Raw genomic sequence first — 25,687 nt, forward strand, 5'->3', positions numbered from 1 at the left:
GGAAGAAGCACAAGCTGGAAACAAGATTGCCGGGAGAAATATCAATAATCTCAGATATGCAGATGACACCACCCTTATGGCAGAAAGTGAAGAGAAACTAAAAAGCCTCTTGATGAAGGTGAAAGAGGAGAGTGAAAAAGTTGGCTTAAAGCTCAACATTCAGAAAACTAAGATCATGGCATCTGGTCCCATCACTTCATGGGAAATAGATGGGGAAACAGTGGAAACAGTGTCAGACTTTATTTTTTTGGGCTCCAGAATCACTGCAGATGGTGATTGCAGCCATGAAATTAAAAGACCCTTACTCTTTGGAAGGAAAGTTATGACCAATCTGGATAGTATATTAAAAAGCAGAGACATTGCTTTGCCAACAAAGGTCTGTCTAGTCAAGGCTATGGTTTTCCCAGTGGTCATGTATGGATGTGAGATTTGGACTGTGAGGAAAGCTGAGTGCCGAAAAATTGATGCTTGTGAACTGTTGGAGAAGACTCTTGAGAGTCCCTTGGGCTGCAAGGAGATCCAACCAGTCCATCCTAAAGGAGATCAGTCCTAGGTGTTCATTGGAAGGACTAATGTTGAGGCTGAAACTCCAATACTTTGGCCACCTCATGCGAAGAGTTGACTCATTGGAAAATCCCCTAATGCTGGGAAGGATTGGGGGCAGGAGGAGAAGGTGACGACAGAGGATTAGATGGCTGGATGGCATCACCAACTCAATGGCCATCAGCTTGGGCAAACTCCTGGAGTTGGTGATGGACAGGGAGGCCTGGCATACTGCAATTCATGGGGTGGCAAAAAGTCGGACATGACTGCGCGACTGAACTGAACTGAATATATAGTTATTATAATTGTAAATATACCTCTACCAGTGATATGTGTCTGTATTAAGTATTTAACCTTTCTCATTTGATGCCTCTTCTCTTAATTAGTATAGTAGAATTGTGTTCTTGTGAGATATAATTTTCTATTGTATTGTTTTAAAAAATAATTGTTATGTAAGATGTCATCTTTATATCATAGAATCTGTTTAATTTTACCTACTTAATATTTTCTATACATACATACATATACTTTGATTTTTTCAATGATTTCTCTTTTGTATCCAAGTATTTATTGATATGTAGCTTGTATAGCAGAACTTGCCTATTTCATGTCATATCATGATGGTTACCAAGGATAGTATTTGTTGTTCTTGTAGCTAGGATGAATGTGCTTAATATTTCTAATTTTTATTATTTATGTAGTTGTCTCATACATATCAGTATTCCTTATTGCATTAGTTCAATTGATACATATTTTAACATAGATGATAATTCTCAATTAAAAAGCAGAATTCTTTAAATGTGGTAGGAAGGAAATAAAAATTTCCCACTTAACCTTAGCCAAACAATATCCCTTACCTTGGAACATTGCCTTCCGTGGTGGTGCAAACAGCTTTAGGAAGCGTGGGTGCTGAGTAGGGAAGGAGCAAGGGATTGGTGTGACCCAGGCCAGCAGAATGTACTCTTGAGATCATTGTGATGATGCATCTTGCACATTGACGTTCCCCATATCTGGTTTCCTCAGGAAGGGATAACTTCCTGAATTTCTTTAGAGAAAAAGAATTTAAAGAAGACTAATATGACATTGGTATCCTAATTACCTTCCAGTGTAATCTCCACTTGGACTGGAATCATTGTAACATACAAAGACATTACATTCTTTTCTTCTGTTTTAGTTGGTGTTGCTTTTGTTTGTTGTTGTCTGATATTAAATTTTTTAATCTGAAATCATTCATTTTTAGACCTGTCAGATACCTAGTCATTCAGCATCCTTCTTTTAATAAATGAATATTATTCTGTATAGTTGCACATGGTTTGAACAACTTCATCTTGACAAGATTTTCTCTTTTATCAACTGCCTTTCTGGTCCTTATTGATATGATGATAAATTATATCATTGTTTCATTACACTGGTCTGTTACTGAATTAGTGTTTTCCTTTGACGAATTAACATTTTATATTTCCCTTCACTTTGGTGAATGCTTCCTTTATTAGGTACATTTAGAAAACTTTTCTAGCAGTTCATCTAGGATGAATGTGTCAATATTTGTATATATGTTCATGAGACTGAGACATAGGTTGTATTTGCTCTTCTGAGCAGGTGTCAGGGAATATATCCTGTCATTGCACATTTAGACTATCTGTCAAAATTTTATAATTCTGTTATAAATTTTTTTCTATATAGACTCCTGTTTGGATACCACGGATCACATTTTTATAAGAAATCAAAGAAAGGATTAAATCTTATGAAATTGTAAACCCTGCCATCTGCAGTGGTGTCCTTTGAATTTCAATATATTCATGTCTGGCAGTAAAGCAATGTGTTTGCTAAAAACACAACCTTTGATATCAAAGAGACCTAATTTTTGTTTACAAATTTAGGACTTTAATAATCTTGGCTAAGCTTAATGTAATCCTAATGTAAATGGATGTTTTTAGATTTTTATAATACCAAAGTGTACTTTTCTTTATATCTTCCCTCATATTATTAATACTTTTAGTTTTACATCCTATTTTTGACCTGTCATTGCATTGACAGTGCATCTGTGTTTGTATATATTTATCTATCTAATTATTTATCATAGGGAGTGTTGTAAAGCATTACACTTTGTACACAGATTACACAACTGGATATCTTTAAAAAATATTTATCTTGATTAAAATGTTGATAGTGAATAATCCTATCTTCTTTAGGAATTCCAGGCATTTTAGTTGCTGGTAATACCTGAAAATGGAATCAACAGAAAGAAGAGGTAAGTGATGATCACTGGTTTTGAACTTCTGCTGTGAACTGAGTATTTTTGTTGTTTGGTCACTAAGTCATGTCTGAGTCTTTACGACTCCATGGACTGTAGCCCAGCAGTTTCTCTGTACTAGAGTGGGTTGCCATTTTCTTCTCCAGTGTATCTTCCCAATGCAGGGACTGAGCCCACATTTCCTGTATCTCCTTCATTGGCAGGCAGGTTCTTTACTCATGAGTCATCAGGGAAGCCCATGAACTGACTATGCACAGTGAATAAAGTTTTGGAGTTCTTGTTAAAATGGTATAGTAATTTTAGGTAACTCAAGGGCAAGCGTTAAGCACTGTAATTGAATGGTGATATTTTCGATTGAATGGGTTTATTTTTTACTACTATACAAAAAGATTGGGGTTAGCATTCACAAATATAATGTATTAGGAGTAGAGAGACAACAATTCTGCCATGCATGCAGCACTCTTAGTGATATTTCAAATGTAATATAATCCTTTGTATAACTATGTTCTAGCTTATAAAATTCTATATCTGAATGCATTTTAGAGATTTTTTTTGTATTATTCAATTACATGTGAGGTATGTACACATACAGTTATATAGAATTATGAGATACATATTTAAAATAAACTTTCTCCCTCTGACTACATCCTTCTTACTCTTTCTAATCATTCTGCCTTGATTTTCCCTTATTTCCAATTTGTCTAAAATGTACATATATAATGATTGTACTTCAGTCGTATTAATCTCAATCTGAAAGACATATTATATCTATGATTGATGCAAACCAAGGTTCATTATTTGATTTTAGTATTTTACTTATTATTTTATTGTATTAAATATCAATATATAACTTTTTGTGAACAGTATAGAACTAATTGAGTTAAGATGTATCAATTTCAATGGGTACATGATTTATTCAAATAGTTGTACATAAAATCCTGTGGCCATGCCTTTGAACATGATAGATTTTCCTCTTCAACCTGCTCTGTTTTGGAAAATACCTTTTATAAATTGTTAAATGCTTGGTTTGACAGGAGCCCTGTGCTAGCAGAGGATGGAACAGAAAAATGGAAGTTCTTTCACTGGGTTTATCCTACTAGGTTTCTCTGACAGGCCTCAACTTGAGCTGGTCCTCTTGGTCATTCTTTTGATCTTCTACATCTTCACTTTGCTGGGAAACTCAACCATCATTGTATTGTCCTACTTGGACCCATGTCTTCACACCCCTATGTACTTTTTCCTCTCTAACCTGAGCTTTTTGGACATGTGCTACACCACCAGCATCGTTCCCCAGTTCCTGGTTAATCTCAGTGGAGCAGACAAATCCATCTCCTATGGTGGTTGTGTAGTTCAAATGTTCATTTCTCTGGGTTTGGGATGTACAGAATGTCTTCTCCTAGGAGTTATGGCATTTGACCGCTATGCCGCTGTTTGCAGGCCCCTTCACTACACAGTAATCATGCACCCCCGTCTGTGTGCCCTGCTGGCTTCTGCTTCATGGATCATTGGTTTTGCCAACTCCTTACTGCAGACAGTTCTCATCTTCCTTTTACCACTTTGTGGGAGAAATAAATTAGACCACTTCCTTTGTGAGATCCCTCCTTTTCTCAAACTTGCCTGTGTTGACACCACTATGAATGTGTATTCGATCTTCTTTACCAGTGTCATCATTCTTCTCACACCTGTTTCATTAATCATGTTCTCCTATGGTCTGATTGTCAGGGCGGTCTTAAGAATCAAGTCCACTGCAGGACAGAGAAAAGCATTTGGCACGTGTGGATCCCACCTCACGGTGGTCTCCCTATTCTTTGGCACAGCCATGTATGTGTATTATCAGCCCAGCAGCAACGACTCCCAGGATCAGGACAAGTTCATGTCTCTCTTCTACACTGTCATTATCCCCATGACCAACCCCCTCATATATACACTGAGGAACAAAGATGTGAAGGGAGCAATGGAGAAGGTGCTTTGGAAGGAGTCTGACTCCAGATGATGGGTGCGGAGGACAGTTTAATGGAAGGACTTTGAATGGCAAATCTATTTAGATATATATGTATGCCCCATGAGTCATCTAAAATTCCCTCTGACAACTCGGAAGGGAATTTGTTTACTTCATTCCCTTTGAAAAGTGAGTGGTCAAATTCTAAGTTCCTGTATTTATTTCAACTTCCAGAGATGCAGATTCAGTGTTCTGACAGCATCTGTTTTGTAGTTACTGTTTTTTAAAGCTTCTTGTTTGCACTCCCTTTTAGGTACATTATTCCACATCTGTTTTCAAAATGATATGTGAATATATCATATGAAAACACAGCCAAAATAAGAACAAGAAACCACTGAAATGCTGTAAGGAATATTTACATTTTATTATCTCCAAAGATTTGCTACTGCTACAACACATGTCTTCAGATGACACAGGGTAGATATCAGCTTTTTCTATAAAGCAAATCACTTCAAAAATTAGTTGATTAAAACACCAATCATTAATTTATCTCACAATTATGAGATAAAGATTAGCTGGGCTAACCTTCAGATCAGTTCAGTTCAGTTCAGTCGCTCAGTCGTGCCCAGCTCTTTGCGACCCCATGAATCGCAGCACACCAGGCCTCCCTGTCCATCACCAACTCCCGGAATTTACTCAAACTCATGTCCATCAAGTCGGTGATGCCATCCAGCCATCTCATCCTCTGTCGTCCCCTTCTCCTCCTGCCCTCAATCCCTCCCAGCATCAGGGTCTTTTCCAATGAGTCAACTCTTCTCATGAGGTAGCCAAGTATTGGAGTTTCAGCCTCAGCATCAGTCCTTCCAATGAATACCCAAGACTGATCTCCTTTAGGATGGACTGGTTGGATCTCCTTGCAGCCCAAGGGACCCTCAAGAGTCTTCTCCAACACCACAGTTCAAAAGCATCAATTCTTTGGTGCTCAGCTTTCTTCACAGTCCAACTCTCACATCCATACATGACCACTGGAAAAACCATAGCCTTGACTAGACGGCCCTTTGTTAGCAAAGTAATGTCTCTGCTTTTTACTATGCTATCTAGGTTGGTCATAACTTTCCTTCCAGGGAGTAAGCGTCTTTTCATTTCTTGGCTGCAATCACCATCTGCAGTGATTTTTGGAGCCCCCCAAAATAAAGTCTGATACTGTTTCCACTGTTTCCCCATCTGTTTCCCATGAAGTGATTGAAAGGTTGTTGCTGAATGATAAGACGCCGGTTCTTGGCCTCCGGAGAAGATGAATTCAATACGGGGTCAGAGACGAGGCTGGATCGCTCAGAGTTTTTGTGTAATAAAGTTTTATTAAAGTATAAAGGAGATAGAGAAGGCTTCTGACATAGACATCAGAAGGGGGCAGAAAGAGTATCCGCCTGCTAGTCTTCAGCTGGATGTTATATAGTCACTTGCAGTCTGTTAATGAAAAGAAAGGAATGTCTTAAAACTCAGAATGGCACCAGGCCCCTCATCCATAAATTGCATTTTGTGATAATCTTGGCACCAGAGAATTCATCCCAGGCCATAAAACGATTGACTTGAATCTTGTAGAAGGGCAGATTACCAAACAAATAGTTTCATTTACATAGATTAGGGGAACAATATCTGAGTATAACATACTGGTCTGTCAAGTAGTTTCTGAGCCATTTGGCGGAATTTACAGAGTCTGGGGTAAATGCATAGCACGTTAACATAGCTTAGGACAAACATTTCCATAAGAAAAAATGTATTGGTTAACTCAAGGTTTGAGAATAGTTAGCTTCAGGTGAAACTAGGTGTCATGGCAACACAGCATTTTAAGAGAAACCTCCTTTTAAATTTGTAGAGAGAAGGAAAAAAATATTGCCAGTTTGTTTCCTCCTGCCACTTAAGAGAGATAAAAATGTCTGACGCTTTCATCCTATTTCCTCCGTTTGGAGACCCCTGGCCTTCCTGCCTGTTACCCTCTCATGACAGGACCAGATGCCATGATCATAGTTTTCTGAATGTTGAGCTTTAAGCCAACTTTGTCACTCTCCTCTTTCACCTTCATCAAGAGGCTTTTCAGTTCCTCTTCACTTTCTGCCATAAGGGTGGTGTCATCTGCATATCTGAGCTTATTGATATTTCTCCCGGCAATGTTGATTTCAGCTTGTGCTTCTTCCAGCCCAGCGTTTCTCATGATGTACTCTGCATATAAGTTAAATAAGCAGGGTGACAATATACAGCCTGGATGTACTCCTTTTCCAATTTGGAACCAGTCTGTTGTTCCATGTCCAGTTCTAACTGTTGCTTCCTGACCTGCATACAGGTTTCTCAAGAGGCAGATCAAGTGGTCTGGTATTCCCATCTCTTGAAGAATTTTCTACAGTTTATTGTGATCCACACAAAGGCTTTGGCATAGTCAATAAAGCAGAAGTAGATGCTTTTCTGGAACTCTCTTGCTTTTTCAATGATCCAGCGGATGTTGGCAATTTGATCTCTGGTTCCTCTGCCTTTTCTAAAACCAGCTTGAGCATCTGGAAGTTCACGGTTCACGTATTGTTGAAGCCTGGCTTGGAGAGTTTTGAGCATTACTTTCTAGCATGTGAGATGAGTGCAATCGTGCGGTAGTTTGAGCATTCTTTGGCATTGCCTTTCTTTGGGATTGTTATAGCCACACTTTCTGGGGAAACAAACTCACTCAGAAGGACAATGCAGATAGTGGAGTGCAGTTTATTACATCGGTGGGCCCAAGGCAGAGTCTCATCTTAGCCAAGGACCCCGACCAGCAATTGTGAAAATCTTTTATACCTCATGTGTATGTGTCCAAACCCACCACCCCAAGTCCCTTGAGGCTTACAAAGGAAGGGTAAATACAATCATAATAACCCCGTCATTCACGTGTTATGTGTTCAAACAGTTAATAATCAATAAGCCCGAGGTTACACTCCAACCAGTTAATAACCGATAAGCCTGTGGTTACATTCCGATAGATACTGTCTGGATGCAGGGGTGATTAGTGTCTGTTTTCTCTTACGTGATGAGTAACCTGGATATGATCTTCAAGGTTCCCCTGTCCGGAGGGGGTCTTATTCTTCCATTGTCGTTCCCATAGGCACTAAGCAGAGAGTTCACTGGAGAGGTGGCCGAGCACGATCAGCACGGACAGGCCTCAGATGGAGTCCAAGCCCTATGAATTCCTTCTTGAGGATTGGAATGAAAACTGACCTTTTCCAGTCCTGTGGCCACTGCTGAGTTTTCCAAATTTGCTGGCATATTGAGTGCACCACTTTCACAGCATCATCTTTCAAGATTTGAAATAGCTCAACTGGAATTCCATCACATCCACTAGCTGTGTTCATAGTGATGCTTTCTAAAGCCCACTTGACTTCACATTCCAGGATGTCTGGCTCTAGGTGAGTGATCACACCATTGTGATTATCTGGGTCGTGAAGATCTTTTTCGTACAGTTCTTCTGGGTATTCTTGCCACATCGTCTTAATATCTTCTGCTTCTGTTAGGTCCATACAATTTCTGTCCTTTATTGAACCCATCTTTGCATGAAATGTTCCCTTGGTATCTCTAATTTTCTTGAAGAGATCTCTAGTCTTTCCCATTCTGTTGTTTTCCTCTATTTCTTTGCATTGATCACTGAGGAAGGCTTTCTTATCTCTCCTTGCTATTCTTTGGAACCCTACATTCAAATGGAATGTTTGGGCTAAGCTTAGCTGGATAGTTCTTCTGATCTTGGCTGGATTCACTCAAATGCCTGCAGTTCGCTACTGGGTCTGCTTAGGGTTTCCTGATCCAGGATTGCCACAGCTGGCATGGTTTCCGTCTCCTTGATGTGATCTCTCGTCTTCCAGTAGGATGGCCTGGAATGTTCATATGGTGAAGGCCAGTTTCCAAGTCCTTGTGATCGATTTATTGTTTAAGTTATGGCTACTCTCCTGCTTGCCTGTCCTGTCTTTCTTTGCGCATTCTTTACCTCCATAAATAGTAACTGTTAGGGTCTGTTCTTTGTTCCACATGGAAGATCTAGGAGGTCACAGTGTATTTCCATAGCCTCTTTCCCCAGTCACCAGTAAGTTGGGGGCTTCCCTGCTAGTCTAGTGGTAAAATCCTGCTGCCAATGCAGCGAACACAAGTTACATTCCTGGTCTAGGAAGTTCCTACATGATGCGAAGCAACTAAGGCCATGTGCCACAGCTACCCAGCCAGCTCTCTAGATCCCATGAGCCACACCTCTGAAGCCGGCCTGCCCTAGAGCCCGTGGTCCCCAAAGAGAAGCCATAGCAGTGAGAATTCCTTGCACCGCAGCTAGAGAAAGTCTACATGGAGCAATGAAGAGCCGCAACAAAGACTGAGCGCAGCCAAAACAAAAGAAAAAAATCCAATCAGTGGAATGTCTTTCCTGGTGGCCCAGTGGTTAAGAGTCCTGCTTCCACTGCAGCAGTCGAGGGTTCCATCTCTGGTCAGGAAACTAAGATCCACATGCCACACAGCATGGCCAAATGTTAACAAACAAAGTGAACAAATCAGTAAGTAGGAACACAGTGGGGCCTGTCACCAGGATGGCTCCTACATGGGACTGCTCAGATTCAGAGTGAAGATTTGACTAATGGGTAATGAGAGCTGATGTGTAGATTATTTTTCCTTTCTTCTCCTGTGTTGGGGATCTGTTGGATGTCTCCTAAGAAATGCTTCAGGGGGACAAACGTGATTGAGCACCTAGTTACTCCATACTAATGGCGAATTTGATAATGTATCCTTGACAAGTCTGCTTTCCTTCCTCTTCTGTTCCCTTTCTTTCACTCTTGATCCTGTATGTCATTCTGCATTAAGTGCTTGTGCATAAACCTTTGTTTCAAGTTCTTTTCTGGAAAGCCTAGAGTATGACAAAGAGTCTGGTGACCTATGAAAATAATCTGGATCATAAATACAAAGTTTGGAGTTTCTGACTGTCAAAGACATTTGCAACTGGCACCAACGCTTTGAAATTGGGCTCTAAAAAATGGCCTTCTGCTGGGTGTTGATTGTGCCAATAGAACAGGATAGAGTTCAGTTCAGAAGTCAAGGAAGGAGCTTCCCTGGGGGCCAGTGGCTAAGACGCTGCACTCCCAGTGCAGGGGACCTGGGTTTGATCCTTGGTTGGTCAACTAGGTCCTGCATGCCGCAACTAAGACCTGGCAGAGACAAATAAATTCATAAAAATAAATAAATATTTTAAAAAAGTAGAAGGAAAGGCAAGTTTTACTCTTTAATCATAAAATGAAGAAATGGGAGCTCAGCATCTAGAGTATGCCCTATGCTGGGCAGCCCACCTGCAGGTTGCTTGATTGGGTTCTCTCATCATCCGGAAGCGGGTGGCAGGCTTCTCCCCAGGCAGGTGCGCTTGTGTTGCCTGTGGCTCCACACCCCAGTGCCAGGTGCGGTGTGTCTGCTATGGCCTGCTGCCAACATCTAGAATTTAGTCATCTGCAGCGCTTCTGCACACAGTCCCCTGAGCTGAGGTTTGGGGCGCAATGCCTCTGTATCAGGTACCCTATGAAAAAGTGAAACAAGACTAAGCACCAAGGAAAAGACAAAAACAATGGTTAGAGTTCATTACCCAGATTCCATTTTTTTTTTTTTTTTCTAGCAACTGCTAATGGTCATTACTCCTGGGAACCAAAAGAATGAAGGATATTACATGAGGAGAGATTTTAGAGAAAGAAGAAGACTGAAGACCAAGGTTTGAGGCACCTCAACATTTAATGATTGGGTAATAGAGAATTTACCACTAGTAAAGTAATGCTCAAAATTCTCCAAGCCAGGCTTCAGCAATACATGAACCGTGAACTTCCAGATGTTCAAGCTGGTTTTAGAAAAGGCAGAGGAACCAGAGATCAAATTGCCAATATCTGCTGAATCATCGAAAAAGCAAGAGAGTTCCAGAAAAACATCTATTTCTGCTTTACTGACTATGCCAAAGTCTTTGACTGTGTGGATCATAATAAACTGTGGAAAATTCTTCAAGAGATGGGAATACCAGACCACTTGATCTGCCTCTTGAGAAACCTGCATGCAGATCAGGAAGCAACAGAACTGAACATGGAACAACAGACTGGCTCCAAATAGGAAAAGGAGTGCATCAAGGCTGTATATTGTCACCCTGCTTATTTAACTTATATGCAGAGTACATCATGAGAAATGTGGGGCTGGAAGAAGCACAAGCTGGAAACAAGATTGCCGGGAGAAATATCAATAACCTCAGATATGCAGATGACACCACCCTTATGGCAGAAAGTGAAGAGGAACTTAAAAGCCTCTTGATGAAGGTGAAAGAGGAGAGTGAAAAAGTTGGCTTAAAGCTCAACATTCAGAAAACTAAGATCATGGCATCTGGTCCCATCACTTCATGGGAAATAGATGGGGAAACAGTGGAAACAGTGTCAGACTTTATTTTTTTGGGCTCCAGAATCACTGCAGATGGTGACTGCAGCCATGAAATTAAAGGATGCTCACTCCTTGGAAGGAAAGTTATGACCAACCTAGATAGCATATTAAAAAGCAGAGACATTACTTAGCCAACTTCCCTGGTGGCTCAGATGGTAAAGCATCTGCCTGCAATGTGGAAGACCCGGGTTCAATCCCTGGGTCGGGAAGATCCCCTGGAGAAGGGAATGGCAACCCACTCCAGTATTCATGCCTGGGAAATCCCATGGACAGAGGAGCCTGGTAGGCTACAGTCATTCTGTGGGGTCGCAAAGAGTCGGATATGACCGAGTGACTTCACTTCACTTTGCCAACAAAGGTCCATCTAGTCAAGACTATGGTTTTTCCAGTGGTCATGTATGGATGTGAGGGTTGGACTGTGAAGAAAGCTGAGTGCTGAAAAATGATGCTTTTGAACTGTGGTGTTGGAGAAGACTCTTGAGAGTTCCTTGGACTGCAAGGAGATCCAACTAGTCCATCCTAAAGGAGATCAGTCCTGGGTGTTCATTGGAAGGACTGATGCTGAAGCTGAAACTCCAATACTTTGGCCACCTCATGCAAAGAGTTTACTCACTGGAAAAGCCCCTGATGCTAGGAGGGATTGGGGGCAGGAGGAGAAGGGGATGACAGAGGATGATATGGCTGGATGGCATCACTGACTCGATGGACATGAGTTTGAATAAACCCCGGGAGTTGGTGATGGACAAGGAGGCCTGGCATTCTGTGGTTCATGGGGTTGCAAAGAGTCGGACACTACTGAGTGACTGAAATGAACTGAATAGAGAATTTTGAGACTCTTCACGAGATTGGGAGGAAAATCCAGAAATGTGAGAGGAAAACTCTATTAGTTGAATTAAAGACTAGGCTGCTATAAGAAAAAGACCCTGACAACCCAGTAGCTTAACGAAGCGTCTGTCTCTGTTTACCGCTGTTTCTGTCCCCCACCTTCTCTCTCAGGCAGAGGTGTAGCTTGTCAACAATTGTGGAGTATTTCTGCTCCAACTTATTCTTAGTGGCTCCCACATTTGAAGGCTTGTCAAGCCCTCTTAATGTTCTCAAAGGGAGAATCTCATTCAGCATCTAGATGGAGGCTGATTGGAAGTTGGGCCATCAGGGAATAACTTTTCAAATATGTAAGTATACTGCTGATAGCTTATGGTGAATGATGTCAGATTTGTGATCTCTGAGTAAGATTTAACTTTGGGACCAGGGACCAGGCTTGATCACTCAAGATCTATGAGAAGCAGTTTGAAAATATTTTCTTCCAGTTTGTAGCTTATCTTATTATCCTCTTAACAGGGTCTTTAATAGTGATTTTATTTTGATGAATCTTCAGTTGTAGATTTTCTAAAAAATAGATCATGCTTTTGTTGTATTATATTCCAATATAAAACAAGAATTTTGAAAAATAGCATAGGAAAAAAGCATATAATTTCAAGTAAGCATTACTAGAAAATGTCAAATTATTATGCAACATTATTTTGCCAATTAATATTTGCATCAGCAAGACTGAACCAGGAAGATATGTTAACAGCAGGCCTCTGATTCTCTCCATCTCTGGACACCCTGTGACATATTGGTCTTTCCTCGGCCTCCTTATAAATATTATGTTGGGATTTAACTAGTGGAGAGATTACTGAGAAAATTCTAATTAAGACTATTTTAAGGAAGAGATAGTTTCTCTCTAGGGATAGAATGTTATTAAAAAAAAGAATTTATGCTTATATGGGCAATGGCTGGCTATAAAATGTAAGCTCTGTGCTTTTCTGACTAATAACATATAAAAACCAAGATGCTTCAAACCTAAATAGCTTTCTCTGAGACAGCTTATACTATTAACTAGCAGTGGTCTATTACTCTGAAACAAAATGCGTTCTAGTGGGAAAAGAAGAGATTTTATATTTTTTGAAGCTGCATTTGATGGTTAGGCCAAAGCCTTCCATAGACAGATGTTAAGTATTCCTGCCTTTTCCTTGTGTAGTCAAGTGTATAAGTTGTTTTGAAATTGATTGATCTTCAAACTTCAATACACACAATACCCTTCAAATTTGTTTCAATTTACTTTAGCAATTATGGCTATCTTGATTAACTCAATCATGTCCATCGTAAATGGAAAGACAAGTTGAGCTGTAGGAAACCATGGAAGTTCCATTTAAAAAGTCAATAGTTTTTCTGTTTGTATAAGTAAATTATTGCAACTCTCTGATAGCAAATGAACAATGTCATAGAGGACTTGATATTTTTCATTAGCCACATTAGAAGTTTGGGAGTAAAATGTGGTTGTTGCCGTTTAATATATTACCTTGAACATTAAAATCTGCCTAAACTTTAATTCTGTGATCTCTTAGAAGTTGGTTATAATTTGCTTTATGACTCAGGGACTCAAACAGGGGCTCTGTAAAACCTAGAGGAGTAGGATGTGGAGGGAGGCTCAAGAGGGAAGGGACATAGGTATACCTATGGCTGATTCATATTGATGTTTGGCAGAAGCCAACACAATACTGTAAAACAATTCCCCTTCAATTAAAAATAAGTAAATTTGGCTCTCTGCTCCTGCCTGTTCGACAGATAGCTGTAACTTTCGTGCTGTGCCAGCCGCATCTCTGCAACAAGATGGTGAAGGTCGGAGTGAACGGATTCAGCCGCATTGGGCGCCTGGTCACCAGGGCTGCTTTTAATTCTGGCAAAGTGGACATCGTCGCCATCAATGACCCCTTCATTGAGCTTCACTACATGGTCTACATGTTCCAGTATGATTCCACCCATGGCAAGTTCCACGGCACAGTCAAGGCGGAGAATGGGAAGCTTGTCATCAATGGAAAGGCCATCACCATCTTCCAGGAGCGAGATCCCGCCAACATCAAGTGGGGTGATGCTGGTGCTGAGTATGTGGTGGGGTCCACTGGGGTCTTCACTACCATGGAGAAGCCTGGGGCTCACTTGAAGGGTGGCGCCAAGAAGGTCATCATCTCTGCGCCTTCTGCCGATGCCCCCATGTTTGTGATGGGCGTGAACCACGAGAAGTATAACAACACCCTCAAGATTGTCAGCAATGCCTCCTGCACAACCAACTGCTTGGCCCCCCTGGCCAAGGTCATTCATGACCACTTCGACATCATGGAGGAACTCATGACCACCGTCCACGCTATCACTGCCACCCAGAAGACCGTGGATGGCCCCTCCGGGAAGCTGTGGCGTGATGGCCGAGGGGCTGCCCAGAACATCATCCCTGCTTCTACAGGCGCTGCCAAGGCCGTGGGCAAGGTCATCCCTGAGCTCAATGGGAAGCTCACTGGCATGGCCTTCCGTGTGCCCACCCTCAACGTGTCCGTTGTGGATCTGATCTGCCGCCTGGAGAAACCTGCCAAGTATGATGAGATCAAGAAGGTGGTGAAGCAGGTGTCAGAGGGCCCTCTGAAGGGCATTCTAGGCTACACTGAGGACCAGGTTGTCTCCTGCGACTTCAACAGCGATACTCACTCTTCTACCTTCGATGCTGGAGCTGGCATTGCCCTCAAAGACCACTTTGTCAAGCTCATTTCCTGGTACGACAGTGAATTCGGCTACAGCAACAGGGTGGTGGACCTCATGGTCCACATGGCCTCCAAGGAGTAAGGTCCCTGAACCCCCAGCCCCAGCGGGAGCACGAGAGGAAGAGAGAGTTCCTCAGCTGCTGGGGAGTCCTTGCCCCACCTGATCCTCCACCACACTGAGAATCTCCCGACCTCCACAGTTTCCATCCCCAAGGCCCTGAGGAAGGGGAGGGGCTTAGGGAGCCCTGCCTTGTCTTGTACCATCAATAAAAGTACCCTATCCCCCCCCCCCAAATATATATATATATAAATAAATTTAATTATGAAACAAAGAAAAAATTTGGTTATGAATATTAGGTGAAAATTAACTTATATTTAAAGTTAAGTAACTGAGTGAGTTCTTATTTATATATGCAGTTTTTGTGTTTTTTTTTGCAATTGTGTGAAAAAATCTCAAGTGTTTAGTAAAATACCTAAGCCATTAAAAGAGGAGAGCTAAGATAACTGCAAAGTCTAGGGAGTTATCTGACCTCTGTCATTTAAGAGAAGTTACAAAAGAGGCAGATTAGGTATTCTCTTGCATTCTCTTTGATATTCATTTTCCCTGAGGATTGTCATCTCTGGGCAGCTAGGTGACATCAGCTAATTAACAGTACAGGACATCCATTCTTCAGAGACTTCAGCCAGGTAAACAGTTTTCACCAGACCAGTTTTACTGCCGTTTCATACCAATCGCATGCTTTCATAATGAGCTGTCTGTCATAGAGCCAAGACATTATACTCAGAAGGAATCCTGAGAGTTTGAAATTGCCTTCGTATGTCATCCTACCAGCTAGACACATTGCTGATCTTCAGTACCCTGTGAAAGTATTTGAAGTTATCAAGAGAAAGCATCTTTTTGCTTAAGAAAAACTTAAGGATATTCCAGCGCTGATAGAGTCAACTCATATACTCATTTTGTACAACCTGAGTCCTTAGTCTACATACCCAGGTTCCAATGCCCGGTACTGTATTAAAGGCAGGAACTTGAAAATGAGGTAGAGAATGAGCTTAGTACACTCACATAAGGTGAATAAAACTGAGGACTGGAACTGGATCTCTGTAGTACCTAAAGAATTGGTAAGTCAGCTTGTTTTCAGTTGCAAGTGTTCTTTAAAGGTTACATTGAGTAACATACATGTCAGTTGGCAAAAGAAACAGAAATTCCTATAGAAATTCACCAACTTTAAGAACTAAACTTAACTGTTTTTATGGAAGCCAACATTTTGTTCCTAGATATTTCATCCTATTGTAGTATATTCGCTATGTCTCAGTATGTATATATGGAAAAATTTAAATACAAGATTTTTGACTGTAATAAACATGTCCTTCAGTAATTGAATAATAGCATATATGTGAATGTGAAAATATTAGACTATGCACTTTCATTTTTTCCTCAGCTCCTTATTTTCTCTGAAATTACAGAATGTTTCTTAAAGTGTATTGTCAATATCTGTAGTTTTAAAATGTTCATTTTCTTAAAGAAACGAACATGTGTATATTTCCACAGGCTGGTTTTGCAGTTACAGCAATAAATGTCCATTTTGTGGTTATTGTGTCAATGCATTTTTGAATTTATTGTTAATGAAAAATGATCATTCTTTAATTGAGGAGAAACATGGGTCAAAAAGGTGATCTGAATGTTTAACTGATTGGTATATTAGGCAAATGACAAGGTGATGTGTAACGTGCACTGGTGACTGTCCTTCCATTCTTGCACACACTTATGAATGGATTCTACGTTTTTGTATGAATGCTTTCAGTGTCCAGCTCAGATCTTTTCTACTGGCTGGTGCACCAATCCACACCATATTTGTCATGAGTGTTGACTGATAGCTTCACAGCTCTTTCCTTCTTCAGAAAATTGCCATCAGTTGAATGGGAGGCACATTGCTGGGAGGACTCCTGAATGTGTTTGGGGCAGCTTGCAGTCAATGACAGACCTGTGGGGTATATAAAAGGCTGCCCTTTTGTCAAGGTGGGACTACATCTGACCCAATGCATGTTCCGCAGCTTGTTATTCTGTATAGTAGTAAGTAGACTCATTTAAATGACTAGGTATTTAAATTTACCTGAGTTAAAATTAAATTTACAATTCAGTTCTTTATCTGCCCCACTTGAAATGCTCAGGCAGCACTGATTGTGTAAGTGAAGACCGGCTATTTTTACCAGCAGATTGTTCTATTTGGAGAGTAATTTTCCAGCTTTCTATGGGATCCGGTTCATGCTATTGCATTTGAGATCACATCCTTGCTCAGCAAATTTGTCTGGTCTGTTTTTCTTCCCTGATTTTCTTTGTCTTGAGAACATTCATTCAATAAATAGCATGCAAAGGAATTCCCATTTCATCTTCTTGTCCCTAACCTGGCCAATCTCTGTCCATACTGATTAGAAGTGTTATTTCTGAGATTGTGATTGATCCATTTCTTCCTCATTTATGTGTTCTTCATTGCCATTAAAATGTTGATAGTGAATAATCCTGTCTCCTATAGGAATTCCAGGCATTTTAGTTGTTGGTAGTATATGAAAATGAAATCAACAGAAAGAAAATGCAAGTGCAGGTCACTGGATTTTGAACTTCTACTGTGAACTGACTACTTCCGTTGTTTAGTCGCTAAGTCATGTCCTACACTTTTGGACTCCATGGCCTCGATCCCACCAGGATCTTCTGTACTGAAGTGGGTTGCCATTTTCTTCTTCAAAGTATCTTCCCGATCCGGGGATTGAATGGGTGTTTCCTGTGTCTCCTGCATTGGCAGGTGGGTTCTTTACCACTGAGCCAACAGGGAAGCCCAGGAACTGACAATGTGCAGTGAATCAATTTTTGGAGTTCTTGTTAAATTGCAATAGTAATTTTAGGTATCTTAAGGGCAAGAGTTAGGCAATATAATTGAAAGTGATTTTTCAGGCCCTGAGCAATTCACTTTTTAGTACTATACAAAAAGACCAGGATATAGCATTCACTAATATGGTGTATTAGGAGTAGAGTAACTATTCTGCCAAAATGTTTACATGAGGCAGTATCATAGTGATACTTTGAATGTAATATAATCCTTTGTACAAGTACATTCTAGCTCATATATTTCTATATCTGAATGCATTTTAGAGATTATTTTGTATTATTCTATTCCATGTGAAGTGAAAGTCGTTCAGTCCTGTCTGACTCTTTGTGACCCCGTGGACTATATAGTCCATGGACTTGTCCAGGCCAGAATACTGGATTGGGTAGCCTTTCCATTCTCCTGGGGATCTTCCCAACCCAGGGATAGAACCCAGGTCTCCTGCATTGCAGGCAGATTCTATACCAGCTGAGCCACAAGGGAAGCCACTATTACATGTGATGTATCTGCATATCCAGTTATGTAGAATTATGAGATACATATTTAAAATAAACTTTCTCCCTTTGTCTACATCTTTCTTACTCTTTCTACACACTCTCCCTTGATTTCCCTCTTTCCCACTTTCTCTAAAATGTACATATATAATGATCATACTTTAATCCTATTAAACTCAATCTGAAAAAGGCACTTGATATGTATGATTGATGCAAACCAAGGTTCATTATTTGATTTTATTATTATTATGTATTATTTTCTTATATTAATTATCAATATATAACTTTTTGTGATAATATAGAGCTCAATTAAATAGGTACATCATTAATTCAAATAGTTGCATATAAATCAAATGACCATGTGTTTGAACATGACAAAGTTTCCTCTTTATCCTTGTACTTTTTGGGGAAGATACCTTTAATAAATTGCTAAATGCTTGATTTGACAGGAGCCAAGTGCTAACAAAGGATGGAACAGAGAAATGAAAGTTCTGTCACTGGATTTATCTTACTGGGCTTCTCTGACAGGCTTCAACTTGAGCTAGTCCTCTTTGTGGTCCTTTTGATCTTCTACATCTTCACTTTGCTGGGAAACACAACCATCATTGCATTGTCCTACTTGGACCCACGTCTTCACACCCCGATGTACTTTTTCCTCTCTAACCTGAGCTTTCTGGACATGTGTTACACCACCAGCATTGTTCCCCAGTTCCTATTTAATCTCAGTGGAGCAGACAAATCCATCTCCTTTGGTGGATGTATAGTTCAAATGCACATCTCTCTGGCGTTGGGAGGTACAGAATGTATTCTCCTAGGAGTTATGGCATTTGACCGCTATGCAGCTGTTTGCAGGCCCCTTCACTACACGGTAATCATGCACCCCCGTCTGTGTGCCCTGCTGGCTTCCGCTTCATGGATCACTGGTTTTGCCAACTCCTTACTGCAGACAGTGCTTGTCTTCCTTTTACCTCGTTGTGGGAGGAATAAATTAGACCACTTCTTTTGTGAGGTCCCTCATTTTCTCAAACTTGCCTGTGTTGACATCACTGTGAATGTGTATGTGACCTTCTTTGCTGGTGTCATCATGCTTCTCACACCTGTTTCATTAATCATGTTCTCCTATGGTCGGATTGTGAGGGCGGTCTTAAGAATCAAGTCCACTGCAGGGCAGAGAAAAGCGTTTGGCACGTGTGGATCCCACCTCACGGTGGTCTCCCTGTTCTTTGGCACAGCCATGTATGTGTATTATCAGCCCAGCAGCAACAACTCCCAGGATCAGGACAAGTTCATGTCTCTCTTCTACACTGTCATTATCCCCATGACCAACCCCCTCATTTATACGCTGAGGAACAGGGATGTGAAGGGAGCAATGAAGAAGGTGCTTTGGAAGGACTCTGACTCCAGATGATGGGTGAGGAGGACAGTTTAATGGAAGGACCTTGAACACCAGTGCTCTTTAGATGTATCTGTGTGTCCCGTACGAGTCATCTAAAATTCCCTCTGACAGCTTTGAAGGGAATTTGTTTACTTCATTCCTGTTGAAAAGTGAGTGTTCAGATTTTAAGTTCATGTATTCATTTCACTTTCCAGAGATGCTGATTCAGTGTTCTGACAGTATCTGCTTTGTAATTACTGTTTTAAAAATCTCCAATAACTTTTCTTGTTTGCACTCCCATTTGGGTACATTGTTCCACATCTATTTGCAAAAAGACATGGGTCTATATTACATGAAGCATAAATTAGAACATAAACCCACCAAAACACTGTAAGAAATATTATTAATAATATTTTCTAGGAGTTACTAGGAGATACTATTCATTCTTTTATATTGGTCATGGCTCTACTAAAATTCCATGGTTTGATGGGTTGATCAGACGTTTTTCACTGCTGTAGGTGGAGCACTTGTGGGGAAAATAAAGTTGAATCTCAAAGAAAATCTTGCTGCATTAATCCCGGTAAAGCCATTCAGACATCAGGTGCAACTGTACCCTCAGCAGTGCAGCCACCATATTGTGGAGGATCATCTCAGAGAAGGCGGCGCATAGGACTCACTGAGGGAAGGGGATGATGCGCTGCTGGCAGGGACAGTTGTAGCCCTTCGGTGGTGAGAACACCAGGTAGTTCTTATGCATTTTTGTACACAGCAGGAGAAAAACACTGATGTGAGGTACAAAGTTGGTTATTTTAATTTTGTGAAACACTTAGTTCCTCTCTAAAATGAGATTTTTAAATGAGGAAATTTTGAGGGCATTATATCTGAGTAGCATAGGACCCAAGTTCTACTGCATATTCTACACATTTTAGCTGCTGTGATGCAGCAAAAGTTTCAAAGAGTAAAATATGTTTAGATTATTCTCATCATGCCATGTTATAAACTCTTTGATTTAGGCATCAATTGGTTAAGACCTTAGAATCTTTCCTCTGCCAAATGTCCCATGAAATTCAGATTTAGTCAAGTATAAAAGTATTGAAAATGGCCCCTGATTCCCAGGAAATCCCATGTTTGGTGGAGTTGTTCTCAGACTCATCAGAAGGTAATTGAAAAAATTAAATATTGTTCTGTTTATTTAAAAATACATGCGTAAGCTTTAGTATAGCTCTCTATTTGTGAAATGTCACAGAGTTCTGAATTATGAGTAACAAAATAAACATTGCAGAAAAAATTAATCTGCCATACTAGCTCTTAGATCCTTATTCTAGCTCAGTTTATAGCATACATGTATTTTCAGGTATGGATTCTGTTTTTTTGTGTAAGTTAAATGGCACAAATGGTGTATTTTTCTCTTGAGGTTAGAGTTTTGACTGTGTTATCATCACAGAAATATTTATGATTTTTGGTAGATTTTCCCAGCTTTTATCAGTAGGCAAGTAATTACATTTATGTCTCCTAGTGGAGACAAAAGCATGGCAACTGTCACACAGTTCCCTAGCCTAGCAGCTAACCATCTTCCTGGGTCCTGAACCCCCTCAGTGAATTTGCCTGAGAAGTGGTCTTGCAAGCTGGAAATGGCAGTGTGGGGAAGTTATATACAGGGTCAAGATTCTATCTATACTCCTAACAGCACCACACTCTTCACCCTTGAATTAAACACTTGTGAAACCAAGTATTTTGACCCCATAGTAATGCTGAACATATACCTGATTAAAAGCAGTTTGGAGTGCTGTGTACTCTGAATGGTGAGAAATTTCCCCCTCTCCTTATTACTCAATCAGGTCTTGATAGTTATGCCCAAATAGTCACTTAAAAATCCCTCAGTGATACTTTCTTTGCTGCAGAAACCCTCAAGGTCACATGAAGTCACAAAGCCTGTTTTCCTGAGTGAGCAGCTACTGGTTGCTCCTAAGGACTGCCACAAAACAGATTTATTTGTTTTAAGCAAATGCTTGAGCATCATTTGGATGTGTATATTCCTTCAGAATAAATTACAGATAATAAATGTATCTAGATCCCAGGCTAAAATAATAAAAGAAAGATCACTTAAAAGATACCACGTACAAAAAAAAAAAAAAAAAAAAAAAAAGATACCACGTACCTAAAGTTCAGTTCTGTTTTGTAAATTTTTCAAATGATATCTACCTTTCCAAGCTTTCCCTCTTTAGTTCCCAGAACAGGGATTGAGCCCATGCCCCCTGCAGAAGAAGCAGGGAGCCTATACCCTGGAACACCAGGGAATTCCCTCCTTTTGAGTTCTTAATATCTGTGAAATGGCTGCAGTGGGTGTACCCAGGCCTTGGTTAAATTATTTGATCCTATCTGTAGTTTGAACGGTCAATATGCCCAAGAGCAAGTCATAATCTTTCATCATTTTTGCCTTCTGAGGAATACAAGGTGAACACAGTGTGCTCAGGCAATGTGTCACCTTGGAAGCCTGAAGTGTCAGTCAGAATCCCACGAAACACAATTCCTTTATGTATTTGTTTTAATTGGAGGTTAATTACAATATTGTGGTGGCTCTTGTCATACATTCACATGAATCAGCCATGGTTGTACATGTGTTCCCCATCCTAAACCCCCCTCCCACCTCCTTCCCCATCCCATCCCTCAGGGTCATCCCAGTGCATCAGCCCTGAGTACCCTGCCTCATGCACTGAACCTGGACTGGCGATCTGTTTCACAGATGATAATATACATGTTTCAATGCTATTCTCTCAAATCATCCCACCCTCAACTTCTCCCACAAGACAAGAGTCCAAAAGTCTGTTCTTTATATCTGTGTCTCTTTTGCTGTCTTGCATATAGGGTCATCGTTACCGTCTTTCTAAATTCCATATATATGCATTAATATACTGTATTGGTGTTTTTCTTTCTGATTTACTTCACTCTGTATAATAGGCTCCAGTTTCATCCACCTCATTAGAACTAATTCAAATGCATTCTTTTTAATAGATGAGTAATATTCTATTGTGTATATGTACCACAGCTTTCTTATCCATTCGTCTGCCGATGAACATCTAGGCTGCTTCCATGTCCTGGCTATTGTAAACAGTGCTGCGATGAACATTGGGGTAAACATGTCTCTTTCAATTCTGGTTTCTTCGGGAAACAGTTCTTACCAGCACCAGATTGACTAACAATTAGAAAATAATACAAAACAAGAGCAACAACATGTGCAATGTTTGTGAGGCCCCAAACCAGTAAGACACTGCTTCCTGAATTTAGGTTTTTAAAATAGAATGTATGAAATAAATTAGGGACTCTCACTTGTTTAACTTGTATCGTACAAGTCAGCACAAGGAAGACTTGAGAGTTTCTCACTTGATATGTGTCCTCACCTTTGTAGTCGTGTTCTGGCTTTAGGACTTTTATTTATTAGAACAACTGTAGTCTGTATACTGTAGGTTTATCACACTCTAAACAGACCCTATCCACCCTGCGAAAAATATTACCAGAATGGTAATCAGCATATAGCGACCCCTGTAATATCCTCATTTATTTCCTAGTCAGTAGATTTCAGTGTTAACTGTTTGCCCAGGGTTCAGTTCTAACCAGGGTCACTGAGGATGGAAGAACAGATTATAGTTCTCTGTCAACACTTTCCTCTGTAGGTGCGATCTTTTGTGATGCCTGTTTGTATTATGATTGAGAACTTCTTCCGTCCTTTCAGTATTGTAACATAGTTCAAACTTGATGTGGTGGACTTAGGGAAACATGGTGTACGGAAATGTCTTGTGGACATGGTTTCCTGGGAAGGGGTGCTCTGTGTAAATACAGAAATGAGAAGTTGTATGTCTCCTGAATCAGAGGGTTCAGGGGATGGTGTCCCTGAGGCAGCTGTAGGGATTGGGTATTCATGCTCCTTTTAAACAATCTATTCTACTGATTTACATTGTTTGGTGGATTCTTTTAATCATTTTGTAGTGAATTAAATCCACAATGTCTTTAGAAGCTGCAAGTTCTAAATAGGTGACCGTTTCTGAGGATAATTTTAGCTTCTTCTGAGAGTGAAACTCTTCAGTTTTGAGATGTGAAAGTCGCTCCGTCGTGTCCAACTCTTTGTGACCTGATGGACTGTAGCCCACGAGGCTCCTCTGTCCATGGCATTCCTCAGGCAAGGATACTGGAGTGGGTTGCCATTTCCTTCTCCAGAGGATCTTCCTGAGCCAGGGATCTTTCTTGGGGGCTGAACCTGGATATCTTGCATTGCAAGCAGATATTTCACCCTCTGAGCCACCAGAGAAGCTGTTGTTGTACCTGTGGTTTTAGTCTCAATGAAGCATCTTAAGCATTTCCAGTGATTAGGTCATTGGGGATATTCACAATCAATGGAATGTCACTGTTAGTTGCCTAAACCTTTCTCAGGAACCCTGTCCTGATTTTGTGTCAGCCGGTCAGTAATAGTGCTTCAGTACAGTTCAGTTCAGTTGCTCAGTTGTGTCCAACTCTTTGCGACCCCATGAACCGCAGCATGCCAGGCCTCCCTGTCCTTCACCAACTCCCGGAGTCTAGCCAAACCCATGTCCATTGAGTCGGTGATGCCATCCAACGATCTCATCCTCTGTCATCCCTTTCTCCTCCTGCACTCAATCTTTCCCAGCATCAGGGTCTTTTCAAATGAGTCAGTTCTTCGCATCAGGTGGCCAAAGTATTGGAGTTTCAGCTTCAACATCAGCCCTTCCAATGAACACCCAGGAGTGATCTTTAGGATGAACTGGTTGGACCTCCTTGCAGTCCAAGGGACTCTCAAGAGTCTTCTCCAACACCACAGTTCAAAAGCATCAATTCTTCGGTGTTCAGCTTTCTTTATAGTCCAACTCTCACATCCATACATGACCACTGGAAAAACCATAGCCTTGACTAGACAGACCTTTGTTGGCAAAATAGTGTCTCTGCTTTTTAATATGCTATCCAGGTTGGTCATAACTTTCCTTCCAAGGAGTAAGCATCTTTTAATTTCATGGCTGCACTCACCATCTGCAGTGATTTTGGAGCCCAGAAAAATAAAGTCTGCCACTGTTTCCACTGTTTCCCCATCTATCTGCCATGAAGTGATGGGACCAGATGCCGTGACCTTCTGAACATTGAGGTTTAAGCCAACTTTTTCACTCTCCTCTTTCACTTTCATCAAGAGGCTTTTTAGTTCTTCTTCACTTTCCACCATAAGGGTGGTGTCATCTGCATATCTGAGATTATTGATATTTCTGCCAGCAATCTTGATTCCAGCTTCAGCTTGATTCCAGCTGTGCTTCCTCCAGCCCAGCGTTTCTCCTGATGTACTCTACATGTAAGTTAAATCAGCAGGGTGACAATATACAGCCTTGACATACTCCTTTTCCTATTTGGAACCAGTCTGTTGTTCCATGTTCAGTTCCAGCTGTTGCTTCCTGACCTGCATACAGGTTTCTCAGGAGGCAGGTCAGGTGGTCTGGTATGTCCATCTCTTTCAGAATTTTCCACAGTTTATTGTGATCCACACAGTAAATGGCTTTGGCATAGTCAATAAAGTAGAAATAGATATTTTTTTTCAATGATCCATTGGATGTTGGCAATTTGATCTCTGGTTCCTCTGCCTTTTCTAAATCCAGCTTGAACATCTGGAAGTGCTTACTAAGTATTTTTAATTCCTATTTCATGCATTTGAGGATTGTTAAATAGTCTCCCAAGATTCTCTTTAGAACCTTTCTTAATGATGCATCTACTCATTGAGAATTCTGTTTGGTTTAATATAAATAAAGTGAGCACCATAGCCATCAATGTGTCATTTTTATCATGAGATCGACTGAGTTTACTCCCCATCTTGGAAAAAGCCTCCAGTACTTCCCAAAGAATATTTCTCCTCATGTTCCTCCACAGCATGTTCTATTTTGGTTTCTATTTAGCTGTAAATAACACACATTACTATGTTATTACACACAGCCAGATGTGCACATCCACAAATATGCACTCTATATGCAACCACTTTTAGATCGATCTCTGAACTCTTTCCTGAGGATGAACAGTAGAAGGAAATGTTTTCTTTAGCTTATATCACTTAGAAGATATAGGTTTAAATATGCTGTAATTTCAGTGTTTTCTGAAATAAGTACAAATACACACAAGTCAATGTGGTATTTTTTAT

General features: G+C 40.6%; 3 protein-coding genes across 4 annotated transcripts; all 3 read left to right on the top strand.

The window, feature by feature from the left end:
- The first annotated feature begins 743 nt into the window (after positions 1-743).
- On the top strand, positions 744-15,043 carry LOC122697397 (glyceraldehyde-3-phosphate dehydrogenase-like). 2 transcript variants are annotated; one of them, XM_043908220.1, is made up of 2 exons: positions 744-756; positions 13,922-15,043. In XM_043908220.1, the coding sequence occupies exon 2, from the start codon at positions 13,959-13,961 to the stop codon at positions 14,838-14,840; it is 882 nt and encodes a 293-aa protein (XP_043764155.1). In that variant the 5' UTR covers positions 744-756; positions 13,922-13,958; the 3' UTR covers positions 14,841-15,043. The 2 variants fall into 2 exon arrangements, with proteins under 2 accessions (XP_043764155.1, XP_043764154.1); XM_043908219.1 differs by lacking the exon at positions 744-756 and adding an exon at positions 10,478-10,482 and having other exon boundaries at positions 13,839-15,043.
- Positions 3,852-4,790, top strand: LOC122697421 (putative olfactory receptor 2B8). Its single transcript, XM_043908244.1, has one exon. The coding sequence runs from the start codon at positions 3,852-3,854 to the stop codon at positions 4,788-4,790; it is 939 nt and encodes a 312-aa protein (XP_043764179.1).
- A 3,557-nt stretch (positions 15,044-18,600) lies between the features above and the next one.
- On the top strand, positions 18,601-19,539 carry LOC122697423 (putative olfactory receptor 2B8). Its single transcript, XM_043908246.1, has one exon. The coding sequence runs from the start codon at positions 18,601-18,603 to the stop codon at positions 19,537-19,539; it is 939 nt and encodes a 312-aa protein (XP_043764181.1).
- Positions 19,540-25,687: the final 6,148 nt, after the last annotated feature.

Source organism: Cervus elaphus, chromosome 7 (genome assembly GCF_910594005.1).
Source record: "Cervus elaphus chromosome 7, mCerEla1.1, whole genome shotgun sequence".
Taxonomy (NCBI): domain Eukaryota; kingdom Metazoa; phylum Chordata; class Mammalia; order Artiodactyla; family Cervidae; genus Cervus; species Cervus elaphus.